Here is a 26,484-nt window from a genome sequence, read left to right as displayed (position 1 = left end):
TTTATGTAATTTATTTATATTTTAAAGGAAGAGATGCAGGGCTGGCAAAACAGAAAAAAAGGAAAAACTCAAAAGCATATCCCTTGTCCTCGTTCATTTTACTTTCCAAGTGGCTCCTTTGCATTCAGACTAAACATTTTCTTCTAATGCCCAGACCTATCCTTATACTTTTTGTATTTTCAAGTACCCAAACTTAAGCTTATATTTTTCACTTTCTCCTCTGCACATACAAATAAATGTAATATAAAATTTTCTAGGAGCTACATTAAAAATGAAAAGAAACATATATTTTATCTAGCCAATATGTCTGGAATATTATCATGTCAGCATATAATCAGCATAAAAATTAGTGACTAGATAGTTTACATTCTTTTCTTCAAACTAAGTCTTCGAAATCTAGTGTGAATTTTATACTTACAGCACATCTCAAGTCAAGTTAGCCACAGTTCAAGGGCTCAAGAGCTACATGTGTCTAGTGGCTGCCATATTGGACAGCACAGGCGTACAGCATCTCAAGAAAGGCGACCTATGGTCTTCAAACTGCCTTCCAATGGTGGGTTGTGAAGGACAGATGTGTTCCTCTCTTACAGATGTGGAAAATCAGAAATCCCAAAGTTGTGTGTAAGTGAGTAATGTGTCTGCCATTCTTGGATTGACTAGCTCAGGAAGAGGGTAGGTAATTTAGTACAGATCCATCTTATGAATGAATCATAAATATTGCTGAAGATGTCAAACATGACCTTGAAAATGTGTGCATGCATGGACTGAGGTGGGGGAGGAGGGAGGCAGGACAGCTGAGGTCTCCCGTGGGAGCAGACGTCTAAAGGATTCTCACAGTCCCACCAGACTGGTTTTCTCTTCTTTCCTGAAAGTATATCTACAATATATGCCTGCTAAGTGAATGACTAGACTCTGTTTAAATCCTTTTGCAGAAACAGGCTCTCTCACATGCACTTGGCAGGACTGCTGACTTCGGAGGGTAATTTGACAACCGCTATAGGCATTTTAAATCTGCAAACCGTTTTGGCACAAGTGTTTTTCTACGAACGATCTTAGGAAAATCCTGTACACATGCAAAGGCATATGAGCAAGGATGTTCATTCGAATATTGAAAACAACTAAGTGTTTGTCCATGAGGGACTGGTGCAGTGAATAATAGTGCATCCATTCTGTGGAATGCTCAGCAACCACTAAAAACGAGATCTGTTTATAACTGACATGGAAAGAAAGCCACGGTATAGATAGCAACACAGAAAGAAAAAACCCGATTGCAAAACAATCTGAAAGATGCACCATTTTTGTAAGAAAGCAAAAATATTTTTTTCTATATAGGCATTGAAAAGAAAATTCGGGAAAAATACAGTACGGTTATCTGAAGGTGTGGGGCTGTAACAGGAGGCTTTAGGGAGGAAGTTTACTTTTTATTTTATATACATCGACAATGTTTGAAATTGTATCTGAGCTAGTATTGTTTTTATAACCACAAAAAGATATAAAAATAGACCGCTGACATATTTTTTAAAACAATACCCAGTGCCGTTGAGGCTCTGAGGACACATGTTCTCAGGACCTGCGAGTGGGAGTGTAAACTTGTCCTACCTTCTGGAGGGACGTATTTGCCAACATGCAATCAAAGCCTTATCAATGTGGTGATTCTACCCCTAGAAATTTACCATCGGATCAGCTGAGAGAGGGCATCTAGTTGTATGGGCAAAGACGTCCATTACTGCGTGATTTAGAGCAGTGGGACATTGATGGGAGAATTAAATGTTCATTTATAGGGAGACACTTCAGTAAATCACAGAATAGCATACAGTGGAATCCAGGTTACAATGGTGATACAGGGATGTATTTATTGGCATAGAAAGCCATAGAAGGCTGCCTACGATCTATTGTTAAATGAACAAAGCAGCTTACAAGACCATCTGTATAGTTTAATCCTGATCTGGATCATATATTTGACTACGTATGCATGGTATATATGCAAAGACAAAAATCTAGAATGATATATATCAGGGTACTGTTAGCAGTGGCTTTCTTGGAGTTGTGAGATTACAGACAATTTCTGTTTTCTTCTGTATTCTTTTTGAAATGGGCTAATTTACCCACAATGAGTATATCTAACCCTCGTATTATTTCAAAAAGTAATAAGGCTCTCTCTTAAAAATTTTTTTCCATAGAAGCCAGTTCCTCGGTCTCCGTCTCTGTTTCCCTCAGCAACAGTCCCAGGATAGAAATAGTAAAAAAGTCGTCCTGGCATCCTCGCCCTGTTGGGCTGTTTGTGATGCTGGTGTGGGGCCGCAGGACCAGGACCCACCATTTGTGAATCTTATTTCAAAGGCTTTTAACACCATTTTAGTTGCTATGAATCAGGGAAGGTCATTTGATCTAGAATGGCCAAGTATAATTAGCAAATTCTCATAATGGGGCTCTTTCCAAATTCTGTTCTTTTTTTTTTTTTAATTTAAAAATGAACTTAAGGATTTGGAGTTTTTTCTTTGAGGGGGAATCATTCCAGTTGGAGTGTCTACTGAGGGTTAGGCTCTGGGTATTCCTTCGTGCACTTGAGCCAGGCACGTCCCTTTTAAAAGCTCTGGCAAGCATTTTTCAAACGAATGGATTGATTTAAAAAGTTTGACATGTATAACATTACCGCATTCCAAAGGCTTTCAGACAAGAACATCACAACATGAAAGATTGGCTCTCTGTTCCTTGTCGTGGTGAACCGTCTCCCCAGGGTTAAGATTTCCGTGTGAAGGGTAGCAGTGTGCGAGGATCAGCCATTACTTTGAAAACAAAGCCCCTTTATTTTACCCAATTCGGCATCAGGGTGACGTGGGACCAGTTTCCAAGGCTTTTTATGTTTCATTTTCAAGTGTGCTCTGACACGGCCACCCCAGGCTCCCTGCACAGGTGGCTGCACAGGCTCCCAGGCCCAGGTGATGCGCCACCAGCTGATGAGGTGAAGGGATGAAGACCAGGGCCTGGCAGAGGGAGTCCACTGGTCCCCAGGCCTTCAGACATTGATGATGGAAGTTCTGCCCAGCACGGCTCACTCCAGCCCCATGACCCGCCCTCCCTCTTGTTGGGCTGGATTCCCTCCTCTTCATCAACCCCAGGCCCTTAGCACAGGCTTGGCACTAAATAACTGATAAAGTACTCAGCAACAGTGCTGACCACTATTGTTGCTACTCGTACTATTACCATTTCTGTTTTTAGAGTTTACTTGAAGAAACCCAACTCCAGGCACATGTGTGTCCTCCACCCCTCATTCCTCAGGAGGGGCAGCCAGGCCAGTCTCCAGTAGCTGAATGGAATGGGAATTGTTCCCTCTGGCAGAGGCACCGATGCTCCAACAGCCTGTACTCCAAAGGGGAGGAAGGCGGGAGGACCCCTGGACTTTTCCACAATCATCATGGTTCCAAGAGCTCTGCTGAGCGCTCATAGCATCATTTAATCCTGGAAGGTAAACGCTACCATCACTCCCATTTTACAAATGAGGATATGAGGCTTACAGGGTTTATGTACAAACCTGTGCAAGGTAACACAGCTAGAAGGGTGGAGCAAGGATTGGAATGCGGGCGTTCCCATGCCAGCCCAGGCTGACGAGGGCTGCCCCTTATGCCCCTGCGATGTCACTCTGCCCTGGAATTGGCAGGCAGGGAGCTACCTCAGCTCCTGAAGTGCGTCTCCCATTCTTCCCCGACCCGGCCAAGGGCGAGCAGGGACAGTTGGGGGGGGGGTGGTGCGGGCTGTGGCTTCATGCACGACACGGGAATGGTCCTTGCAAACTGGGAGGAAGACACGGGGCTTGCCTCCATTTCTGTGTTGGTGTCTGGGGAAAAATCAATGACATTGGTCCTGTCTGCATTTAAACTTTTGATATTTTGTTCATCATAGATTTTTGCATCAATTTTGATTTTTAAAAAAATATTGCAATAAAATACTATTTATTGTGTGATAATGTGTGTTTTGGTGCCCTCTTCAACTTTGTGCCCAAAGAAAGTGCTCGCTGGCCTCACCCTAGTCCTGGCCCTGCTGGCTTCTCGAGGCCCTATTTCCTCCTAAGACCCAAGTGGCAAAAAGTGGGTCTAATCTGTTTTATTTCATTTTGAGAGATGAGTTTAATCAGAATATTTTTTCTAACTGTGCCCTGTTGACCAGTTTAAGATGGTCATTTAATTAATAAGTTTGAATCGAAATATCATTACTATTTAAAATTTGAATATTAATAAAGCCTGCCTTCCTTTCTACCTTCCTTCCTTCCTTCCTTTTTCGTTTTAACAGGTGTTGCTGTCGAGGGAAATTCCTGACCGCAGGCTGAAATTTGCTTTGGGCACCATCCCCCAGTTCAGATGACACAGACACTCTTTGGAGAAATAATCGCTGTGCTGGCACTTAGCAGGTGGGCACTCAGTAGCCATTTATTGACAGAGGAACGACTGTTGCATCCCACCGGGGGTGGCTCCCTGGCCCAGAGACGCCCCAGCACCTTGCCGAGAGCCTCTGTGGGCCAGCCTGCGTTCTCAGCCTGTGCAGAGGATGACTCAGCCAGTGATTTCATCCAGCCAGCCTGGTGTTTATGCCACTCGCCACAAACTGGTTGATACTGTTTGGAACTGTCCTGAGCTGACGTTCTGCTGGGAGCAAATGACATCCAGTCAGCTTGCGGCCATTGGGGCCAAAACAGCTGAAATGTTGTGGCTTCTGAAGAACCCATTGTCTGCTAGTCAGTCGGCGAGAAGGAAACTCCTGGTTCCTTCCACGCTGGACCTTGGAGAAGCATTTTGGCTTCTATGTGGCCTGGGTGCAATAGCGGTGGGTCCTGGCTGGGCTCTGAGAGCCAGCTTGGAAGGGTGGAGCCCCGCATAGAGCTCCCTAGGAGAAGCCCCTCAAAACACACCTGTGGGCGCAAGTTAGTGCAGAAGGAGCTGCGGATTTTAGAAGGCAGCTTTGCTCATTCTAAATGGATTTTTACTTGGCCCCATCCAGTACTGTCATGGGCCCTATTAATTGCAGGAGAAGACGGGAATGCTTGAGTGCGCACCACTGCTTTCTTACGCAACCATCAACAGTATTCATAAGGGTGTAAATAATGTATTTCTAGCCAATGGAAAATACTCTTAGTGGCAACAAGAAAAACAACCACAATGGCAATAGGCACTGTGCTAACAGTTTGCACACATTGCCTCATTTAACCCCCAGTGGGGTGGGTCCTATTATTAGATCTTAGAGATGAAGAGACCGAGGCACCAGGAGTTCAAGGAGCCTGTCCAAGGTCATGTGGCCAGGGAGTAGGGTAACTGATTTCAAGGCCCACCCGATGAGCAATGCACAGCTAAGACTTTACGGGGAAGAGAAGAATAGGAGGGCAGAAAGGAGGCTGGGAGAGGAGACTGGTCTGTGGCTGCGCTTGAACACAGCACGGAGGAGTGCAGGGTGTGAGGGGAAGGGGAAGCGTCCGTCGCCCTGCTTCTGTCCTTCCTGCGGGTGAGAGTCTGCAGCACCAGCCAGCTTGGGCACAGCTCTCACACCGCCCGGGGCGGGTTTACTTCTCAGGGCGGACAACTCCCCATCTGAGTTACTGTGGGTCTGTGTGGACATAAAATACCAAGGGCATCTTCTGACGCTCTTACAGCCCCGAGCGCCATGGAGTCCTCGGTCAGGAGCAAACTCAGAAGTTGTCTATTAAAGGGATGCCTGGTGTCTGATTTTTTTTTGTCTCCAGTGGTGATGGAGAGGGGGGACATGACCAAAACTGCCAGAACTAAGCAAACAAAACAGAACAGTCATAATCACAACAACAAAATGCTCCCTTTGACTGGTCAGCTGGGTAGATACAACATCATCAAATCATCTTCAGAAGTTTTCTTTGCAGATGCTTTATCTGCTCAACTCTGTTTTTTAAGATTTGAATTGGGAGACACCTAATGATCACTATCTCAAAAGCTTTTCCTTTCCTTTTCTTTTTTTTGTTTTTGTTGTTTTTGCCCAAAAGACCAGGAATACACAATATCTTGAAGGTGCCGGCTGTGTGAGGTGGGCCTCTGCCCCACTCGTAATCCCTAATATCTCCTTCCTTATATCGGCCACCTCTAGACCTGGAAACATTGCAAATAAAAATAAAAAGTAGAACAACTGAAAGAAAAAAAATGCTAAGAGTGAAATGACCTAAAATAATCACCACCGGTCTCAGGGCATTTTAACTCAAGCAAGAGGAGGGGTTCACTGGAGAGCGTCCTCACTGTGTGCCGGGACACGTCGAAACCCCGATACCACGTTGATTAGACAGCCATACCTGGGGGAGAGGAGGGGCGAGGGGGTCACAACCCTGAGAGCTGAGGAGGAGGAATTTAGGGAGGACACCCCCTCCCGGGGCCTCTCCCTTCCCCAGACAAGGCCTCCTTGCCTTCAGTGTCTGTCTTCCACGACTTCCCCGAACGGCCTCAGCTTCCTTCGTCTCTACGTCTTCATGCTTCTGTCCTTTCCTCTGTAGAATGGGGTGATGATAGTGCCTACAAAATGAAGTCATGCGGGTCAAATGCTTAGAGCCGCTTGGTACCCTGTAAACACAAGGGGAGCGCGTGTCTGTATCATGGTCATTTTTATCGCTAGGAGGGCTATTCTACCATTTCTACTACTGGCTGTTCATTTTCCCACCTGCCCGCCCATAGGTGAGTTGGCTTTTCTCTTTCTTACTCTTTTTCTTTCTTTCTTTCTCTTTCTTCCCCAACAGGTGAGTGTTCTCATCTGATCCTGCTGTTCTGAAGCCTCCTGGTTGTCCGACTTTGGGATTCTCTGAGTTATGCATACTCCTTAGAAGCTTCTAGGAGACAATTGCCCTTCTCGATCCCGGGGCCGGGGCCCTTGGCAAGACTTTTTCCTGGGCCCCCATTGCCTACCTCTGCTCTTTGTGCAGGGCCCACCGTCAGGGGTTCGCTGTCCTCTAACCCGGGTTTGGCGGCAGCCAGCACTTAGTGCTGCTGAGCAGCCTCTTGGAGAATCACTCACATCCATGAAAAGCACTCAGTGAAAAGATGCCCAAACTGCTGAGAAAATCAGGGTCCATCAGTATCAGAGCATTGAGCGTCTGCGTGGGAGCGCTGAAAGGCTGTCACAGAAGAGAAAGCCCCCAAGAGCCTATTGTCCCCTCGCCCTGCTGTCCTGGTCTGTCAGCTGTCTACTCTCTCGACTCCTGACAGTGGCTTTCTGAAACCCTAATGACAAACATGTAACCTTCAGAGGATATCTCTGGTGGTTTGCCTCGCCTCTGCCGCACCCTGTCACCAATCGGGGCCTCCCTTGGGGCTAGGGGACGAGGCTGCTGGAGAAAGTTCAGGGGACTGAACTGCTGCCAGGTCACCTGGCTGAGGATTGGCCCCGAGTCTGCCTCTTCTGGATGCCACTCACAAGGCGGACTGAGGGCTGAGCAGAGAGGGTGGAAAAGGCCAGAGGCTGGAGATGTTCCAGGGGACAGGAAGAATGTGTTCACCTCCTGTCAGGATTCCTGTTTCCAGGAGATTCCAGTCCCACCAGGACAAACCACGGAAGGAGCTTTTGCCTCCCTGAAGTGGTGATGGTCCCTGGCATTGCTGCCTCTGACTACCTGTGCGGCCTTGAGCGTGTCTCCTGGCCTTCCTGGGCCTCTGGTGCCTCATTCAGCAGGGAGGATGGTGGACAGATAACTCTTAGGGTCTCTTGCCCCATTGGCATTCTGTGGGACTCAGAGATATGAGCTGGCACCTGTGGCCTTTGTCCCAGGCAGTGGCCGACCTGTGGCTGTGTCCTCTGTGGTCACTGAGGAAGGCTGGGCATCTTTCCCCTGAGCATCGAGCAGCCTGAAGCGTTTAAGGCCTTGGACTGTTGACCTGCTTGTCCTGCGCCCTGGCCTGTCAACATCAGCTGGAGGCGAAGGGGAAAGTTTTCTGGTCGAGCGGTTAGTCTCATAGGAGCAGAAAGAATGTGGCTTAATGTCTGATCAGGCATTGAGCTTTTCTGCTGGGCTTAGTTAAAAAGGACAGGATGGGAACGGCTGGAAGAAGTCATCTGCAACTTCATAAATAATTAGGCGAGCTTGTGTGTAGGTCTTGAGGATTATCTTGCATCTTACATTATCTTTTCGCATCTTACATTTGGTAGGATAAACTGGACCTTGCTTGAAAACAATATTTCCCTACAACTAAGATCCGCTTGATGAAAGCGAATTTGTGTTTCAGAAAAACACGACATTTATCAATCTCTTGCTTCAGGAGCCTGCTTCAGTGAAGGTGATAATCTTTTTGAATATTTATTGAGCGTGCAGAAGAGGGAAGGGGCAGGGCTTGGCAGGCAAATGCCTTCTGGAGGAAATGTACTTTGCCAATAGAAGCGCTGTATGGTGAGAAAAAGCATCAATTTAACGGGTCTTCCTAAGCATCACCTTGTTCTTGGCAAGTTCATAAAGTATCCTTGTGTGGCAGAAAGAAAAGCCCTTCTTCTGGCTGGCTTTCTTTATGGCCTAGGAGGTCTAGCTAGCGTGCTGAGGTTCTGAATATTGATTGCCAACCTGGACCCAGCCTCACCGATGTACCTGGGAAGTCAGCAAAGACTAGATGGGCAAGGTAGAAGCACGGTGGTTAATAATCTGAACTTCAGTAAAGTGAAATACTTCCCGTGCTTGGAGTGAAGCCTCTTCCTTGTTGGGGAGACTTACCTTCTAAGTGATATATTTCACAAGGTTATATTTTCATACCTGGTGTAATCAGTTTCCCTTAGAGGAGAACACCTATAAATAGACTATCACCATGGGCTAGGTAAATCCCACAATGCACTTAATCTGCTCTCTGTTTACTGATTGCTCACCTGGCCTCCCACACATGCAACAACATAATTTCTCAGGGCCTTGTCTATTTTCCCCCTTAGGATCTGTCCACTCTAATCACTAGGACAGCAAGTTGGTGGTTGGAGGAGGAGCAGGGACCTTTTTTGGCAGTGAGCCACGTGTTCCTTCTCATCTTGCTTCTGAGTCCTGGTGTACCCTTCTTGAGGAGCGTGCCTTACACCCTCTGTGCTTTCCCACCCGGTCCAAAGACCAGTTTAAACTTGCCCCTTCTGCAAAATCCTGCCTGCTGATTTCCAAAAGCGACTCCTTGCTCTACAACACACAGGTCTACGCTTAAACCTTGTGCCTGCAGAATACACTGCTTCGCCATAGACATTTGTTGAGAGATCTAACTTTGTATTTTTTTTTTAAAGATTAGCACCTGAGCTAACAACTGTTGTCAATCTTCTTTTTTTTTTTTTCTGCTTTACCTTCCCAAACCCCCTGTACATAGTTGTATATCTTAGTTGCAGGTCCTTCTAGTTGTGGGATGTGGGACGCCACCTCAACGTGGCCTGACAGGCAGTGCCATGTCCAAGCCCAGGATCCGAACCCTGGGCCGCTGCAGCGGAGCGCGCGAACTTAACCACTCGGCCACGGAGCCAGCCCCTAACTTTGTATTTTTGACACTGTATATAATTACCTTTGACTGGATTTACCCTACAGGACTGCTGAATGCTCACTGATGCCATTCTTCAGGATGTAAGTTCCTTATAAGGAGCTGGCACGATGGCCAAGAAGATGCTACACATAGACAGATAATATGATAAATTATATGCTAATAAATGTGTAATAACAGATAAACATTTTGATGAGACTCAAAACAGCTCTGCACACCCTTGTTGAATTCTTTCATAATCTTTAACAGTTCTAGAAGCATGATAGGGTATGATTTTCTCAGTTAAGTAAAAAATCACGTAAAGTGTCACCCTTCCTATAAGGCACGGGTACTCACTCCAATATTATAAGTAGAGACGGGAGGAAGACCACCCATCTTTTCTGCTCTGTAGCTTTCTGCTTCTTTTAGGGATGGTTTTTGGAATGATGGTGGCATCTAGGTGACAGAGTTGGGACTGTAGGAGGAATTGTTTATTTCTAATCTCCTAGAAATTTTTTTTTCAGGGAGGACTTGATTTGGTTTTAATTAGTTGTTGATTTTTATTTTTCTTTCTATCCCTCGTCAAGATGCAAGGCAACCAAGGACAGGCATTGAACACATAGAAGGCTACAATTCAAATTTACCGGCATAAAAAAAGCCTGTGTCTTTTCTGATGGCAGAATCTAAGAAGAACGAGGAAGTCTTCCCTGAAATGGGCTGGAGCATAGAGCTACTTTCTCTCGTGTCCTCTCCTGCGTCCCTCTTGAGGAAACGGACACTCAGCCAGGATGGCAGGCAAGGACATTCTATCCTTCCAGGACCCTCTTACATGTTCCCCAAAGTGAATGCTCATTTCCCCTAAATGTATACACGCCTCACACTAGCCACTGTGGATAAAATTGAGTAAGTCACCTCATCTGGGTTTTCTTGAATTTTCTACAGGTTAAGGGAGACCCTATTTCTCCTCTACTCTGCTCTTACCTTTAAACAGTGGTCGATTTCATTAATAACTACGAAATGTTTACATGTCGCATGTGAGCAGGTCAACATTCCAAATTCTTTGTAACATCACCAACCAGACAGAAGACCTTTCTTCACCTCTCAGAATAAAATGATGTCCAGGGTCATAATTTCCTAGGAGACAACGCCAACCTGATTTAAACAACAGGGGGAAAGCTCATCTCTGTGTCATATTGTTTAAGCTTCTATCCACTAAGACAGAACAAGTGGATTTCTGAGAAAGGCGAGATGTAAAGTAATTTTATCATAAATGTATTTCTTAACCCGTTTTTCAGAGGAGGAAGTTGTAGTCAATAAAGACCCATCCCTCAGGCTTGATTGAGAACTGCCGCCTGGAATTGCCTCCCCCGCTTCTGGCGCCCACGCCCCTTCCGTCCTTACATTTCCACCGGGTGCCTGAACTTCACTTACAGTTGACTGCTCTTGGGTTATTCCACAAATCAGAAAGTCGGGCTTAAAAAATTTGAAGCCCCATCATTTAACTACGAACCGTCATCCCGAGGTTCTGAAACCACCAGGGCATCAGGACACTTTCATTAACAAAACAAATGAGACAAAATAAATAAATAAATAAGGTCTTTAAGTGTTTTATTCTGTTGATTCTTCATAGTGCAACGAAACAAAGTTAGAGATAAAATGCCAGTTAAATTCGGCAACTACCAACAACCAAAAACCTTAAACAAAAAATTCAAAGTAAGCTGCTGAAAGAGCGTGAAATAATCTTGGCTGGAGTAATTCGTTAACAAATCAGGACCGGTCATCTATGTAGTTGTTCATTGCAAAGCGGCGAGAACACCTGCCCGGCGCGCTGGTCAAGGACCAGGTACAGGAAGAGACCACGCAGCGAGCGCCATCCCGCCGTCGCCACCGCAGGGGGACCCGCCAGAGGTTTGGGGCTCCCGGTCCCCCTCCGCGTCTTTTAATGAGACAGATGGATAATTAGCGATCACGCTTTCTGACGAGTCGGAGACTGCGAAGTGCCTTGTTACCTATTTTAGTAAACCGGGAACACCGCCTGCGTGAAAGGTGGTGGCTGTTTTTAAGCAAGCTCAAACGCGGGTTCGGCTACCTTTGGGGCAGGGGGACAGACCGGTGAATCTCGAGTTCTGAACTATCTTTCTAAGGAGGCCCCAGGATTTGAGAGCGAATCATTTCCGCAACAAAACACCTGGTTATGCGATTCTCAAAAATTGCACTCTTAACAGCCGGGGTACAAAAGCGGACTTCCCAACCCAGCACACCCAACGACCCAGGAGTTGTCATCGCCCCCTCCCGCGGCACCGCGGTGCCAACCGTCCGGCCGCCGAGGATCTGTCAGTCTGCTGCGCTCAGGACAATCTGCACTGATTACTGGTCTTTCCCGGCTTCCGGAGGTCGGGCAGCCTCCTGTGACAGGGTTTGGCTGGTGGGAACAGGGCCATCCGTGAACTCTGGCCGAGGAGAAGGAAACACCGTCCCCTCGTCCCTCCCCCCCACCACCCCGCCCTCGGAGAGCAGCCCGTTGGTCCCCTGGCTCTGCAGGTGTCGCCTCCGTGAGCAGTGGCGCTGGGGCTGGCCTCCCGCCGCGCCCAGAGCGAGCCAAACCCAGCTCAAGGCGCCCTAAAATCCACACTGCTAAGCGCACAACTCTGGGGCCCGGTAGACACGCGCTACGGAAGAACGGGGATCAGAGCGCGCCTCTGCCGCCCAAAGCTGCTAGAATCCACCCAGAAGCCCAAACAGCCCCGATGCTCCCTCGAACATCCGCTCAGATCACTTTAGTTTCCCCGGGGTGGGGGTGGGGAAGGGGGCGCACACAGTCCCTTTCTCTGGGCGAGAAGGTTCGAAATGCCCTCCTTGCTCGTCCCCGCTCTCCCGGGGCGCCTAGCGAGGGGGCGCAGAGAAGCTGGGCGCCGGGAGGACGGGCCGAGGTCGCGCCCCGGGCCCCGGCAGGCCCTCACTTGGAGAACTGCGCCTGCACGGCGGCCAGGCCTAGGCCGGCCGGCACCAGGTGCGGGAACTTGCAGACGGCGCAGGTGCAGAGGCCGGGGCCGCCCGCGCCGCCGCCGGGGAGCGCGAACTGGCCGCACGGCGGCTCATCGAGCGCCAGCGACAGGTACTTGGCGGGGCGCAGCGCGTCGGGGGGCCCCATGGCGCCGGGCGCCAGCAGCACAGAGCCGGGCGCGGCGGCGAGCAGGGGCAGGCCGGCCAGCAGCAGGCGCGGAGCAGCGGGTCCCGCGCCCTCGCCGAGCGCGCGGCGCAGCTCCTGCAGCGAGCTGCCCAGCAGCAGGATGTAGTTGCGGGCGAGCAGGAGCGTGGCGATCTTGGAGAGCTTGCGGCCGGGAGCGCCCTGGCAGTGCGCGGCCGAGTAGGGCAGGATGACCTCCCGCAGCGCGTCCATGGCCAGGTTCAGGTCCTGCATGCGCTTCCGCTCACGGCTGTTGATTTTGCGCCGCAGCTGCTGTTGCTGCTCCTCTTTGGCGTCCGCCCGGGAGCCGCCGCCCGCGTGAGCACCGGGCCCGGGTCCCGTGCCGGGCGGCTCGGCGTGCGCCTCCGGCTTCTCGCGCGCCGCCTTGGGGAGCAGGGGGGCCGTCGTGGAGGAGGAGGCAGTGGAGGAGGCGGAGGGTGGCTGCCGGTAGCCCACCAGCTCGTACAGGGAGGCCCCGAGCTGCACGTCCCCCGGCCGCTGTGGCCGCAGCATGGTCGTGGGGGCCGCGTTCACGCGCGCCTGGGAAACCGCATAGTACATCTGGGGGGCGGTGGGGGCGGCCGAGGGCGCCCTTCAGGAACGCCCCGGGGTGGGCCCTTCGGCAGGCCGCCCCTCCCCGCGGACCTGCGCGCTGGGAGCTGATGGCAGGGTAGCTGCTGCGCCCGACCCCTTTAAACCCGGCTTGGGAACCTGCGGGGCCGCGCGCGGCTGGGCGCAGCCAATGGGGGCGCGAGGCCGGGCGCAGGCGCGTGCTCATTGGCCGCCCGCGCCTCAGGCCGGCGCCGAGCTACCGCTGGCACCGCTCAAGGAGGTTATTGTGAGCGCCCGTGGGAGTGTCGCAGGACCGGCCCGGGAGGGAGGGGGGAACGGCGCTTATTTGGGCGAAGTGCGGTTGTTTTTGGAGGCCTGGTTGATTTGGTGAGGCTAAAACTCATGTGCCTGCCTCCTCCTCTCGGCTTCTTCTTCTTTGTATACATATACATATTTGCTTGATTTAAATATATGTGTCTCAAATACACATAACATAATACCATCTTAACCATTTTTAAGTGTAGAGTTCGTTAGTGTTAAGCGTGCTCACACTGTTATGCAGCCAGTGCGCAGAACTCGGTTCATCTTGCAAAACTGAAACTCTGTGCTCGTTAAACAATTCTCCATCACCGCTTCGCCCAGCAACTCCTGGCAACCGCCATTCTCCGGTCTATGACTCTGACGACTCTAGGTACCTCCTGTAAGTGGAACCCTGCAGTATTTGTTTTTTTGGTGATAGGCTTATTTCATTTAGCACAATGTCCTCCAGCTTCATCCCTGCTGTAGCATGGGTCAAGATTTCCTTTCTTTTTAAGGCTGAATAATACTCCATTGCATGTATATGCCACATTTTGTTTACCCCTTCCTCCAAGGGTGGACACATGGGTTGCTTCCACCTTTTGGCTATTGCGAGTAATGCTGCTACGATCATGAGTGTAAAATGTTTTTCTAAAATATGTGATTTCCTGCCGGCTTTTGAGAGCTAAATTTCTGGGCTCAATGACTGTAGCATTAGAATGGCTACTCCCTGCCGGTCCCTCTCTCTTCTCTTTTGATTAAAAGGTCTTTAGAGACTAAGGAGTTTCGGGGTCGGGTTTCCTTCCTCCCCAGAAGGGACATGTGTTCATTCTGTCAGTGGTTGACTCTTCTTACTGAAGCAAAAACTCACGCTGAAATTGGCCTCTTATCAGGGAAAACAAACAAAAAATCACTCACACACTCATATCTGTTAAGGGTGGGACTGAACATTTCTCTTCCCCAAATAAAATAGCATTACTTGGTGGCTATGGAAGTTTTCTACCCTAACACCAGGCTTGTCGTCGTCTCATGGCAAAATGGAATGGGGAAGGGGGTCTTTTGGTACCTAACCCTCTACCACCCAATACAGTAGCCACTAACCACCTGTGACTATTAAAAATTAATTAATTAAAATAAAATCAAGTTAGAAATTTAGTTCCCCAGCTGTGTTAGCATTGCTTCAGGTGCTTAGGATTTCCAGGTGGCTAGTGGCCATCTATTTGGCAGCAGAGACAACATTTCCGTCATCGCAGAAAGTTCTATTGCACAGCACTGATGTTGAGTGTAACAGAAAGAAAATGAGCTTCTCCAGCTTGGTCCTCTTCGGTATAAGAAGAAGGATGCTATGGCAGGACCTGTCCCCCATGGGAACTGATTTCAGCTCCAGGAGCCCGTTGGCTGTGCCTGCTGGTTTCAGGGCTGCTTCATTCTTGTTTCCTTCCACGAGTGTTCACCCCAGAGGCTCACTCTGATCTCTGCTTCCGACCTCCAGCTCTGCCTATAACATCCTGCCCTTGGCTCAGGTTCATATCCAACATGACTTTCTTCTCAAAGCCTTGATGATTTCTCACCTTCTTCTTCCTCTCATCACGCTCAGCAAACTGTTGATCGCATTTTCCCAGAGCCTGGATTGTGTTACGTGGAGATCGTCTCCGCATTTGGTTGTGATTGTTTTGAGGGCGGGGACCACCTGTTCATTTCTGCATCTTCCCAAAGTGCAGCACAGTGCTTTGCAACTACTGTGTGTCCAGGGGGTGTCTGAGGACGGGTCTGAAATCTCCACCAGTTCACAGCTTATCCCTTGAAATGTGCAAACTCCCAATAGTGCTTTAACCCAAGAGTTCCCTATAGGTTTCACAGAGAGGGAAGGAACGTGGTAGGACCCCCTGACTCTCAGGGGGCCCTGTCTTGACATGATTCACTTGGGGAGAGAGAAAGAGGTCTCGGCGGGAAGGAGCTGAGACCCCAAGCAGAACCTTACTATGCAGGAAGGAGAGAGATCAAGGAAATCACCTTGAAAGTTTCAAGCAGGTGAGTTTAACACCTTTCTAATCAATTTCACCTTTTGTTAAAGCATTCTGGTTTTCAAAGCATTTTTACAGACATTTGGTTCTCATACGAACCCTGTGAGCTGGGCATTTTTCTATCCCTGCTGTCAATGGTGAAACCGAGGCTCCTGGAAGGTGGAGGATTTCTGGGGTTGATAGTGTGCCTTCAGACAAGAGGCAGAGCTGCACCACGAGTGGCCAGTTTTCGGAATTCCCTGCAGCTGGACCAGGCTTCCAGGAAGCTGAGGAGGGGACCATGATGGGGAGGGTTAGGGACTGGGTGAAAGGATGGAGGGGCCTGCCTAGGCCAAGCCAGTATTGACGAGTTGATGGGTTCTAGCCGTGTCCTGAAAGAGAGGGTTCCTAGGATCCCACCTCCATGAATCCTGCACCAGCCTCTTCTGGCAATGCCCACCTCATCCTGAGGACCCCTCAGTCCTGTAGCTGAGGTGCCAGATTGGGGCAGGCCCCAGCGACCTCCCCCTCTGGCTTCCTTCTCTGCCCACACCCTAGGCAGGAGCCCTGGGGCCTTACCCTGCCAGCAGGAAGAGGAAGAGAATGAGAAAGACGGAAGCTAAACCTGGGACAGAGGGGCCCAAATGGCACGCCGTACGTTTCCCATCCACTGGCAGGGGTGCCCCAGAAATCAGAGATGGAAATGTGCATGCTTCTCTTCCCCCCAACAAGTGCCCCTGTTTACTGAGGGTGTCCCCGAGGGTTCCTTTAGACCGTGACCTCTCTGCATCCCCTTCTGCAGAAGAACTCCTCCCTTCCCCAGGCCAAGGACACTGTCAGTTGGATACACTGGCCAGTGTGTACTGAAGTGCTCTTGGTGGAGCCCCAGAAGAAGGCTCCGGGTGGCCGTGTGGACCCAGCATGGGCACAGGATTCGGTGCTTGTGGAAGCTGGTGACTTGGATGGCCCCTTCTGCTGGACCGGAGCTCCAGCAGCATGCAAAGTGTGACAGCTGGCAAGGGCCGGCAAGTCATTATAGCCCCTGGCAGGGGCCCTATGGGCTGTCTCAAGAGAGGCAGCTGCCGTGGCCTCCCACATTCAGGACATACTTGGGGAGCAACTTGCGTCCGCCATAACAACCACTCTTGTCTTTGCCCAAAGGGGCTTGTGTGTGTGTGTGTTAGTGACTCCTTTCTCCCCAAGGAGGTGTGTGTGGCAGGCTTCCTTTTCCTTGCATAGAAACCTAAAGTGTCTCCCACCCATTCTCCCAACTCTGCCGCCCACCCCTGCTTTGGGTCAAGAAGCTCAAACTTTTGAAATGGCAGACAATGGGGACTCGAAGCGGCGGGGAGTGTGTGAGGGGAACGTGGCTTTTGGGTGGAGCACCGTCCGCCTCCTCTGTGAGCACAGAGAGGCTGTGCTGCTGCAAAGCTTGGCCACCGCTCAAAGCCCCCTGTTGTCACTTGAGACACTCTCCTCTTGCAGAAGACCAGCTAAGTGTGAAAGGCTGTCTTTGCTAAAATGTGCTGTCGAAACTGTCTGGAGCTTGGACCAGTAAGGAAATAATGGCATTTACTTTTTAAAATGCTACTTTCTTCTAAGAAGGGCAAAATTCTGTGGAAAGTTCCACTTACCCAAGAATGTTGAAATTCATGCCATTGCTATGAGAAGCGGCAGCCACATCCAACATTTGTTCTATATTAGCTTCTCCGATCTGATCCAAATATAACTCTGCCTGGAGCACAGAAGAAGGAGCTGAAGAGAGAGGGCGACTTAGCTGCTCCTAGGGAGAAGGTAGGAGTAGCAGAGAGAGAAAAAGAGGGCAGGGTGGGTTCCCCTTTGGTAAGTGGGCTTGGATGGAGCAGAACTCCTTACAGATATTTGGTCCTCTGTCACCTGGGGAGCATCTCAGCAGAATCTCAGTCACGCTTAGAGACAGTTCAGGTTAAATAAAGATCCCTGCTGGGAAAATTTGAAAGAATATGAATTTTGTTCCTTTTCAAAAGGGAGAACAAATTAATCAAGTCATCAGGAACTGGTATGATGTTTCTGTTTATTTACAATGTTGTTTTAAAGCTATATAATTGTCACAGTTGTCCTTATTTCCAGTGTGTTAGGGCCTAGGCAGTAATATGGTGTTCTCTGATCTGGTTAAAACACTAAAGATTGTCAAATGTAGTTGGTGTGTTTTACAAACATTATAGGAAGGTTGATTCTATTTTATTTTAAATAAATGTGTTTTGGACCAGATTTAAATAAAGTTTATTACTTAAAGTATTTCTAAGTCCAAATTTGTCCTGTGACTTATTTTTTTGGTGGAAAAAAAAGTTAAAAGGGAAGAAAAACGGGAAAAGAAATTAGATGGCATCTGGGTATTTTTTCAGATTCCTTATAATAACAACAGCTTGATTTGGCTATTGGTGACATAACTCAGACAGAGGGCATATTCTTCCCCCCCCAAACTTGGGGTGCCCTAAGAGAAGAAGAAATTTTTGTTGCTTCAGTGGGTACCAAATTCTGAAATTCTACATGTTACTAGAGCTGTAAAAGAATCCATTTTAATACCCCTCATTGTATTTCTGAAAAGGACTCTTCTTTAAAGGAAAGTTCAAATAATCATTGTGAAAAACATTATAAAAAGAGAAGTACAGGGGCTGGCCCTGAGGCCTAGTAGTTAAGTTCAGCATGCTCTGCTATGGTGGCCTGGGTTTAGTTCCCCGTGTGAGGACCTACACCACTTGTTGGCAGCCATGCTGTGGTGGCGACCCACATATAAAATGGAGGAAGATTGGCACAGGTGTTAGCTCAGGGTGAGTCTTCCTCAGCAAAGAGAGAGAGAGAGAGGGAGAAAGAGAGAAGTACATCTTTTTGTTTTAAAGACATTTGGAGATAGTTTCTCCATCAAACTTGAAGGCATATTGACAGAATTCCAGGCAGGGAAATGGAATGTAACAAACAGAGGCCCTCTGAGGAACTGTGCTAAGAATAACTGTGAATTAAGATATAGATATTAGCACGTGCAATGTGGTGTCTGAAGGGTTGGTTTGGGGCAGAACGAAAATATTCTCTGAATCTCCCTGAAGTCAGGAGCCGAAGCCAACTATTTCAAAGGCTTACGCTGATACAATGAAAAGAGACAATTTGCTCGGAAGGCTGTGGCTAATTTATAACACAATGTCCAATGTCATGGTTAGTTTTGTTGCAAAAATTTGGCAGTTGAACCCAGAGTCTCAGGCAGCCTGAAAAGATGCAGAGCGATTCTGGCTGCAGCATCTCTCGCTTGCTGGATGTTCCAAACGGTTCAAACAAGCCCTTTCATAGAGACGCAGGGCCAAGTGTGCTCAAAGGAATGAGGGGAAACAAAGGTGGCTCTGAAGTCATTTCCCCGCACTGGGTCCAGCCATCCGGTTTCGCCCTTTCCCCATTGAACGGACAGAATGCAACAGGAAGAGCCGGGATGAAAGGGAACAAATAGGCCGATGTGTTTGGGGAGAGAATGGAGAGGGGCCGGGGCACTGAGCTGCTAAACTTTCATTCTAGGTTTTCAGAAAGGAGTGAATGATGAATTATAGAAACCTGAAAGGTAATAAAATATGGGTCACTGACGCACTGAAGCCAAGTGCCTAAAACACCTGCAGAGACAGAAGGTTCTGGAAGTCAGTGCGGCCCTGCAGTCGCCCAGGCAGACACCCTGCCCGAGGCACAGAAGGGGACTGTTCAGACGCTCACCTGTTGTTTCCCGTTGGCTCGCAGTCCGTCCCCATCTGTAAGAGCCAGCGGGTGGATCTGACTCCAGATTAGACCACCAGCGGATAAAGAAAGGCAGTGTGAAGACTTCCCAGGGTGCAGTTAAGGAGACCAGAGCTGGGAGGCCGCCACCTTCCTCTCCCGAAGGCGCCCTGACCTGGAAATATTAACTTGGATGGCGAAACATGCAAATCTCCTCTGCTGTAATATTCTCAGGCTTTTCTGCGCAAAGGCCGAGCTTATTTCTGTCTGTCAGTGAAGAGTCCTGATCCCTGGGTGGGGGGTAAGAGCTAGCCTGTAGCCTTAGCTATACACATTTGAGCCTCAGTTTCCGCATCTATAAAATAGGAGTAATAGTATTTATCCCCTAGGGCTGTTACAAAGATTAGAAGGAAGTATAAAGAAGGTGACTTGCCCACAGCCAGGCGCGTAGTACCTGCTTAGTAAAATGGCAACGGTAGCTGATATTTATGGAGTACTTGCTACATGTCAGGCAGCAGGGAAAGACACTTATTGTATGGTTTTCATTCAGACTGGGGCAGTGTCCCAGTTTTGTTTGCTCTAAGTGCATGCTTTCTCTGCATCAAGGATGTGAGGTTTTTCTAGCCCTTTCTGTCCCAGCACTGGCTGAACACCATGGATGCTCCTCCCATATGGCTGTGTTTCAGAGACACTTTCCTTGACACACTGAACCAAAATCCAGCAACAGCTTGCTAAAGCAAGTGTATAATGTGATCTCAAGATAATCCTGGACACCATCCCAGAGAGCTGTAGTGCAGCCTTGAGGCCAGACAGCCTGGGTTGGAATCCTGGCTCCTTGTGTGACTTAGGACAAGACACGTTACCTCTTTGTGCCTCGTCTTCTCCATCCACAAAACGAGGGTGGATCAAAGGATCGTGATGAGGACTGAGAGTCGATACTCGTTAAGGCCCGGAGAACAACGCACGGCACAGTGTTAGCTGTTACTATCATTTTGTTAACCTCTGTTATGTGTCCCCCAAATTCACATTGAAGTCCTCAGAATGTGACCTTATTTGGAAATAGGGTCATTGCGGATGTAACTAGTTAGAATGAGGTCATTAGAGTGGGCCCTGAGCCAATATGACTGGTGTCCTTAAAAAAAGGGGAAATTTGGACCCCCAGAGGGGATGCTATGTGAAGATGAAGGCAGAGGTCCTGGTGATGCTTCTGCAAGCCAAGGGATGCCAAAGGTTGCCAGCAAACCACCGGAAGCTCAGGGAGAGGGATGGGGCAGATCCTCTGTCACAGTCTCAGAAGGAACCGGCCCTGCCGACACTGCGATCTTGGCCTTCCAGCCTCCAGACTGTAAGACCATCCACTTCTCTTGTTGAAGCGACCCACGTGGTACTCTGTCACAGCAGCCCGAGCTCACTAATACTCCCTCTGAGCTAACGCCTCCTCTGTAACGTGATGGGGGGAGTGGTTCGAGGGCAGACTCCATGGTCAGACCCTTGGTGCTCAGACTCAGCCTGTCACTTACAAGCTTGTGAACTTGTGCAGCTGACTTAACTTCCCCGTGCCTTGGTTAATTCACCTGCGTAATGAAGCTCATAAGTATACTTGTGTCACCCTCACAGGTCCTTTTTAAAGCCAGGATTAGATGGGTGCCTGGCTCACAGTAATGTTAACTGCTCTGTGTAGCTTGTCTGGTGGTTTCTAGAGACAGTGGAGTGTGGAGGCAGAACTCTGCTTTAGGTCAAAGTGCCTGGGGGTCTTGTTAAATGCAGATTCTGGTTCAATGGCTTTGGGTGGGCCCCGAGGTTCTGTGTTTCTAGTAAGCTCCCAGATGAGGCTGATGAGTTGGAGGACCACGATTCTTGTGTATCAAGGGCCAAGATGGCCTCACCTGGTCCCATTGAAGAAAACGAGACTGATTAAGCATAATATTTTTAAAAGAAGCCCTCTTTCCTCATCCCTGTCACTTGGGCATGCAAATACTGGATGCATCTCGACCATGTTTAAAGAAAGAGCAAAGTTGGCTTTGGAGAAAAGGACGAGGAAATGACTGGGGGCGGCCAGCCTGCAGCTCGGGAGGGCTGCACATTGGCGAATAGACAGGTGCAGATGGATGGACCTGAGACCTGGAACTTGTCCTGCCCCAGGAGGGTGTTGGTGGGTGGATGAGACATGGAGGATGTGTGATGGCCCGGAATGGGGTGGGGGGAGAGGACGTGGGTTGGAACATGGCCAAGCCCATCCTTGTGTGGGGCCCTGCCCCCCCTTCCCTCTGCCTGGAAGTCTCAGTCCAGGTCTTCTCATCATTGAGTTCCCAGTGCAGATATGAACCCCTAAAGAGCCCTTCTCAGAACACCCACCCCAATGGCACCCCCTCCCCACCAGTCACTGTCACTGCCACCTGCTTTCTTCCTCATGGTGCTTACCAGTAGCTAAAACGGCCTCTTGCTTACTTGCCTACTTGTTTATGCGAGTCTGTTCTCTTCCACTCTTGAGTGGGGCTCCATGGGAGCAGTGGTCTCTGCTGCATCCCGGTGCCCCTACTGGGTGCCCAATAAATACAAGAATGAATGAGTGCAGAGGCCGAATCTAGACTGGTTGGCCAACTTCACTGAATGCTCTCCGTGTGCAGAGGCCAGAGCCAGGCCCTTGAGAAAGCCTGGGTGCCCTGCCTTCTAGTAATTTATCATCCATGGAGGACGAGGTACACACAGGTGAACACCTGACTAGCAGTGTCAGGTTACGTGGTGTGGAGCCCTGCCTGTCGGAGCTGGGGGAGGTAATGGGAGCTGCTGTGGACTAGAGCAGGCAAGGCCTGGGGGATCTTGTTAAAGCGCAGAGTCCGGGGCAGTGAGCCTGGGTGGAGCCCAAGAAGCTGTGTTGTAATCAAGCGCCCAGGCGATGCTGACACTGCTGGTGGGAGGACTGCGGTTTTGAGGACCGCGAGGCTCTGCTTTAGATGGTTGGGAGAGGGAGAGGTTGTTTACAGCCAAGCCCTCTTGGCAAGCAGAAGGAGTGGGGGATTGGGGGTTAAGAAGGAGTCAGGCAGAGCTGGGGGGTAGGAAGGGCAGGGAACCGGCCATGACGACTGGAATGGAGAATGGAATAGGATGGACAGACAAGCCAGGAGGGAGGGGGAAAGGAGGGAGAAATAGGAACCCCTCCCCTCCTCGCAGCCACAGCCACCTTGACATACACCCTCTCTCTGCAATCTTCTATAAAAAGCAGTTCCTAGAAGGATTGAGACACGGGTACGCTGCCTTCATCTGGGCTGTCTGTTTTCAGAACATGTTTCTCAACCTGAGATTGCCCAACGGGCTGCTGCGGAGGCCGCAGAGCAAGCTCTGTGCAAGATGTTGAGAGGGTTTGCCAGCAGACGCTCTGCCCCGGTGGCCACGTGGCCACTTGTAACCAGCTGTCATGGCTGTGTCACCTGTGGATGAATAACCTCCAGTTTACTTTTTGCAAAGCACTTTCACATCTGTTATCTCACTGTAGTCTTACGCTATCTCTGTGAGGTTACAAGGGCAACCGCCCATTTTGCAGGTGAGGAAACTGAGGCCCAGAGAGAGTCGGGGCCAGCCCAGTATCCCCTGATGCAGAACCCAGGCTCAGGAAAAAGTTGTTCTCTGTTTCTTTCACGCTGCACCTCTGGCCCTGACGCTCATGGATGTTAACTTGTGTGCAGGATTGGGGACCAGCTGTTCTACCAGAGGAGGTTTCCCAGGAAGTTTGCAGAGTGATGATCTCTTGGTCACTAGAGTTGTCTTGCCAGGCTGGGACCCTGTCTAGCCTAATGGTTGCTGGAATGCCAGAAGGTTCTAGAATCTTCTGAGGGTGGACTTGGCCTCCATCAGCTTTCCCGCTATGGGGTGGAAAGGGGTGCAGCTGTGGCAACTGGCACTGCTTCCCACGTTACACGGACACTAAGGTCAGGGCCAATTTCATGCTCCTTCGTCCCCTATTGTGACCTTCACTTCCCTGGTGCACGGCAGCTGCCTGTGTCCCAGTGAGGAGACAGGAAGTATTATATGGTTGTTAATAACACTCAGGAAGAGCGATAACCCCATTATGAGTTGACTTGATTCTTCCCGATTTTAACGGTGGTCCATTTCAAGTGATTTAGGGCACTGAGGGCAAGTTTTTGCTTCCTTTGATGCTCAGGGACTTGCCTCAGTTTTAGATTCTTGCACGCTCGTCAACAGAGCAGGATTCACATCCCCTTTATCAAGCAGAACAGTGCAAGCAGCTCTCACCCTCCAGGTCTACAATCCTGGTGCACTGAGAGTGACAGGGATCCTAAGGCAGTGCCATGGGTACCAGCCTGGGTCCTCTGGCAAGGATAGTAGCTTCGCAGTGCTCCCTGCTCTGGACAGCTCTGGGAGCTGGGTGCTCCCACTGGCTTCCTCTCCGTCTCCTTTGCTGTGGGCCCTGCTTGCTCTGGGCTGAAGTAAGATAATCAGGGCAGAGGGGCTTACAGCTGCTGGAGAGGCCCCTTGATGCCCTCTAGGGTACCGCTTTTCTCTGTCACCCCTTCTTTATATACTTCGCTAGTCCACCGCACTAGTGTGGCTTCAGGTATGTTCACGGGCCTCTGCGCGCTGCATGTGTCACACGCAGCCCTAACTCCCCATCCGCCACTTCTCTTCACCCACATCTACTAGCAGTTTCAGTTTTCGGCCTCTTTCTGTCCTTTCCCCTGTCCAGGCTCTCCAGCTCCTCTCCCCATGGTTTGCACCCAGTGATGCAGCACAATTCCAGCCCCAGGCCCTAAAGCGTCTCCCCAAACCCATCCCTCGCCTCTCCCCTTAACAGAACGCACCCTTTTCAAAGGATTCATGTTTATTTGAGCAAACTATCATGATGGATGTTCTGGTCAGCGCCGTGCCTTCTGTAAGAGGACTTCTGGTGGGTGAAATTCTCTATCTTATTACACAGAGATGCCAGCTGTGGTCCTGAGAAAGAGACGCGTTGGGAGCTGGGCAGCACCCTAGATGTGTCCACTCTAGGGCCCCGCCCTGTGTTCGTGCCCAGCTTCCTTTGATGTCTGCTTCCCTGTCCTCTTCCCTGTCTACCTTCCTGCTGTCACCCTCGCTGTCCTTACCTGTCTCTCATCTGTCCTTAGGTTCCGGAGAGGTGGCAGGGGGCAAGGATGTGAGGGCTCCTGGGTTGGGCCTCAAAACCCAGCGTCTTGTAAAATCAGGGAAAGAGGATTGTACTACACATGCTCCCGGCCCTGACCCGGTGCCCCTGGGTGGGATTCTGCGTGTGCCATTGACCACGTTGCTGCCCTGTTCTCGCTCCCTCTGCTCCTTGGCTGGGCTGCTGTGTGGAGGTTGGAACTCTCTCCCCATGCGGAGGCTACACCAGGGCCGCGTGGCTCGGGGAGTCTCTGTTCTGAGTGGGAGATGCTGTCTGATGGGGAATTAGTTGATCGTCCGTATTACTCCCCAATGGTTAAGTCTTGGTGCCTCCACTTTCCTGTGCTCATGGTCTGCACCCTCAGACTCAGGCAGCCTTCCCTGGGCCCACACTTTAGGGGCCCCACTCAGGTCTTGCTCCAGCTGTGTCCCATGGGGAGAGGAGTGCCCAGGGCCAAGGGGCTGTGTCCCCCTGGAGCTGGCCCCCTTCTTGTGTGTGTGCATGAGGCCTGCAGTGCAGGACAGGGCTGGGGGTGGGGAGAGAGGGGATGGGACCCAGGCCTTGGGGCCTTCTTTCTGCCCTTCCTCCTGGGCCCACGCTGTTAGCAGGAGCCTTGTCTAACCTTTCAGTTTTTACTTTCTTCTGGACAAATGACCAATGCCCAAGCTTCCTGCAATGCACACAGGATGAGACCACTCCAGCCTCAATCTTGTCAAGACAAGATGTCAGTCAGGCCAGGTCAGGCCTTCTCCCTGAAAAGCTTTTGGAGGCTTCCCGACACGTTTGGAAGGAAATCCAAGGGCCCCAAAGGCTCTCCCCATCCCACCCCTGAGCTTCTGTGCTTTTGGAAGCTGGTTGCCATTTTAGAAGTCCAGTGCCTTTGCTGGAGGGCTACAGGGAGAGAGAGGCCCCGGGACTCCGTGGGGTCTGCCTGCCTCTCAGAGCCGTCCTGCCCTCCTACAGCTCCTCCATGCCCCACCCTGCCCGCGGTTGCTCTGCTCCAACCCCCAGGCCCTGTGGACTTTCCTGCAACTTCCGCCTCCTCCTGCCTCGGCACTTGCTGTTCCTTCCCCCAGAGCAGCTTTCCCGCAGAGCCTCGCATTATTCACCCTTCCGCAGCCTCCTCCTATGTCATCTTATCCCAGCTGCCTTCCCTGACCCCAGAACCACCCCTTTCTCTGGAATTTTCGTTTTCTTTCCTACCCAAAGTTATATTATAAACATTTTTGTTCCCAGGGCCTAGGACTGTGCCTGGGACATATAAAGTCCTAGATAAGTACTTGTTTGGTGAATGAATGAATGAATGAATCCCAGCCATCACATTGCTTCATCACCTCCTGATGTTTCACTGCATAAAAGGAGATCTTGGCTGCCCACCTTTCTATAGATGCCTTTGCATTTTGGGGAAACTAAATGTGCATAGTGGATATAGCACTGGACCCCTGTTCCCTCGCTCTGCTTCACTTTTCCCATTTGTGGGGGGCTCCCGTTGGCTGTTCTTCTTTCCTGGGTTGCCACATAGCCTCAGACAGACGGTGCCTGTGTGCAGCCAGCCTCCGTTTACCACCGGATGCCAGATCCTGTGGGAGGTTGACTCCGGTCTGCCGTGAAGGCGGCCAAGCCTCCCGCTTTCCTCTGCCGGACATGCGCAGGTGTCCCCTAGAGTCAGGACCCCAGGTGAGCGGTCTCCTGTTTCTCCTTTTGGACTTCCCCCTGTGGCTGTTATCAGGTTTGAGCAATTGCTTTCAGGCTGCAAACTGCTTTTGCTCGCTTTTGCACCAGGGAGAGTTTTTTGTCCTTGGCTGAATGGTGCTGTCAACGTGCGTCCAGCGCCAGTGCTCCTGGGTGGCTGAGAACAAACCACTCACCCTGAGGATCTTCAGAAATAATCAAATCGTTGTTTCGAGCCACTAAGTTTGGAGGTAGTTTGTTGTACTGCAATATACAATTGAAACAACCCCCAACCCTTGTTTGTGCATAAGTCTCGTCTGCATTTCCTAACTAGGAATAATGTTTCCGTGGGTCTGACCCACCCTGACCACACACAACAAGAAGAGCTCTCTTCTGTTTGGACAGGGTATGTGGGACTGGCTAGGTGTATCAGTATTAGGTTCACCTGCG

The 26,484-nt window shown here is 50.1% G+C and overlaps 1 protein-coding gene across 1 annotated transcript; it reads right to left on the bottom strand.

Moving 5' to 3' along the window:
* Window positions 1-11,049: 11,049 nt before the first annotated feature.
* Window positions 11,050-13,366, bottom strand: OLIG1 (oligodendrocyte transcription factor 1). The gene has a single exon (XM_023630048.2). The coding sequence runs from the start codon at window positions 13,204-13,206 to the stop codon at window positions 12,415-12,417; it is 792 nt and encodes a 263-aa protein (XP_023485816.1). The 5' UTR covers window positions 13,207-13,366; the 3' UTR covers window positions 11,050-12,414.
* Between the last annotated feature and the right edge of the window lie 13,118 nt (window positions 13,367-26,484).

This window comes from Equus caballus, chromosome 26 (assembly GCF_041296265.1).
Source record: "Equus caballus isolate H_3958 breed thoroughbred chromosome 26, TB-T2T, whole genome shotgun sequence".
NCBI classification, from domain to species: Eukaryota; Metazoa; Chordata; class Mammalia; order Perissodactyla; family Equidae; genus Equus; species Equus caballus.
The sequence above is the reverse complement of the archived record's forward strand: the minus strand, read 5'-3'. Positions and strand labels throughout refer to the sequence as shown.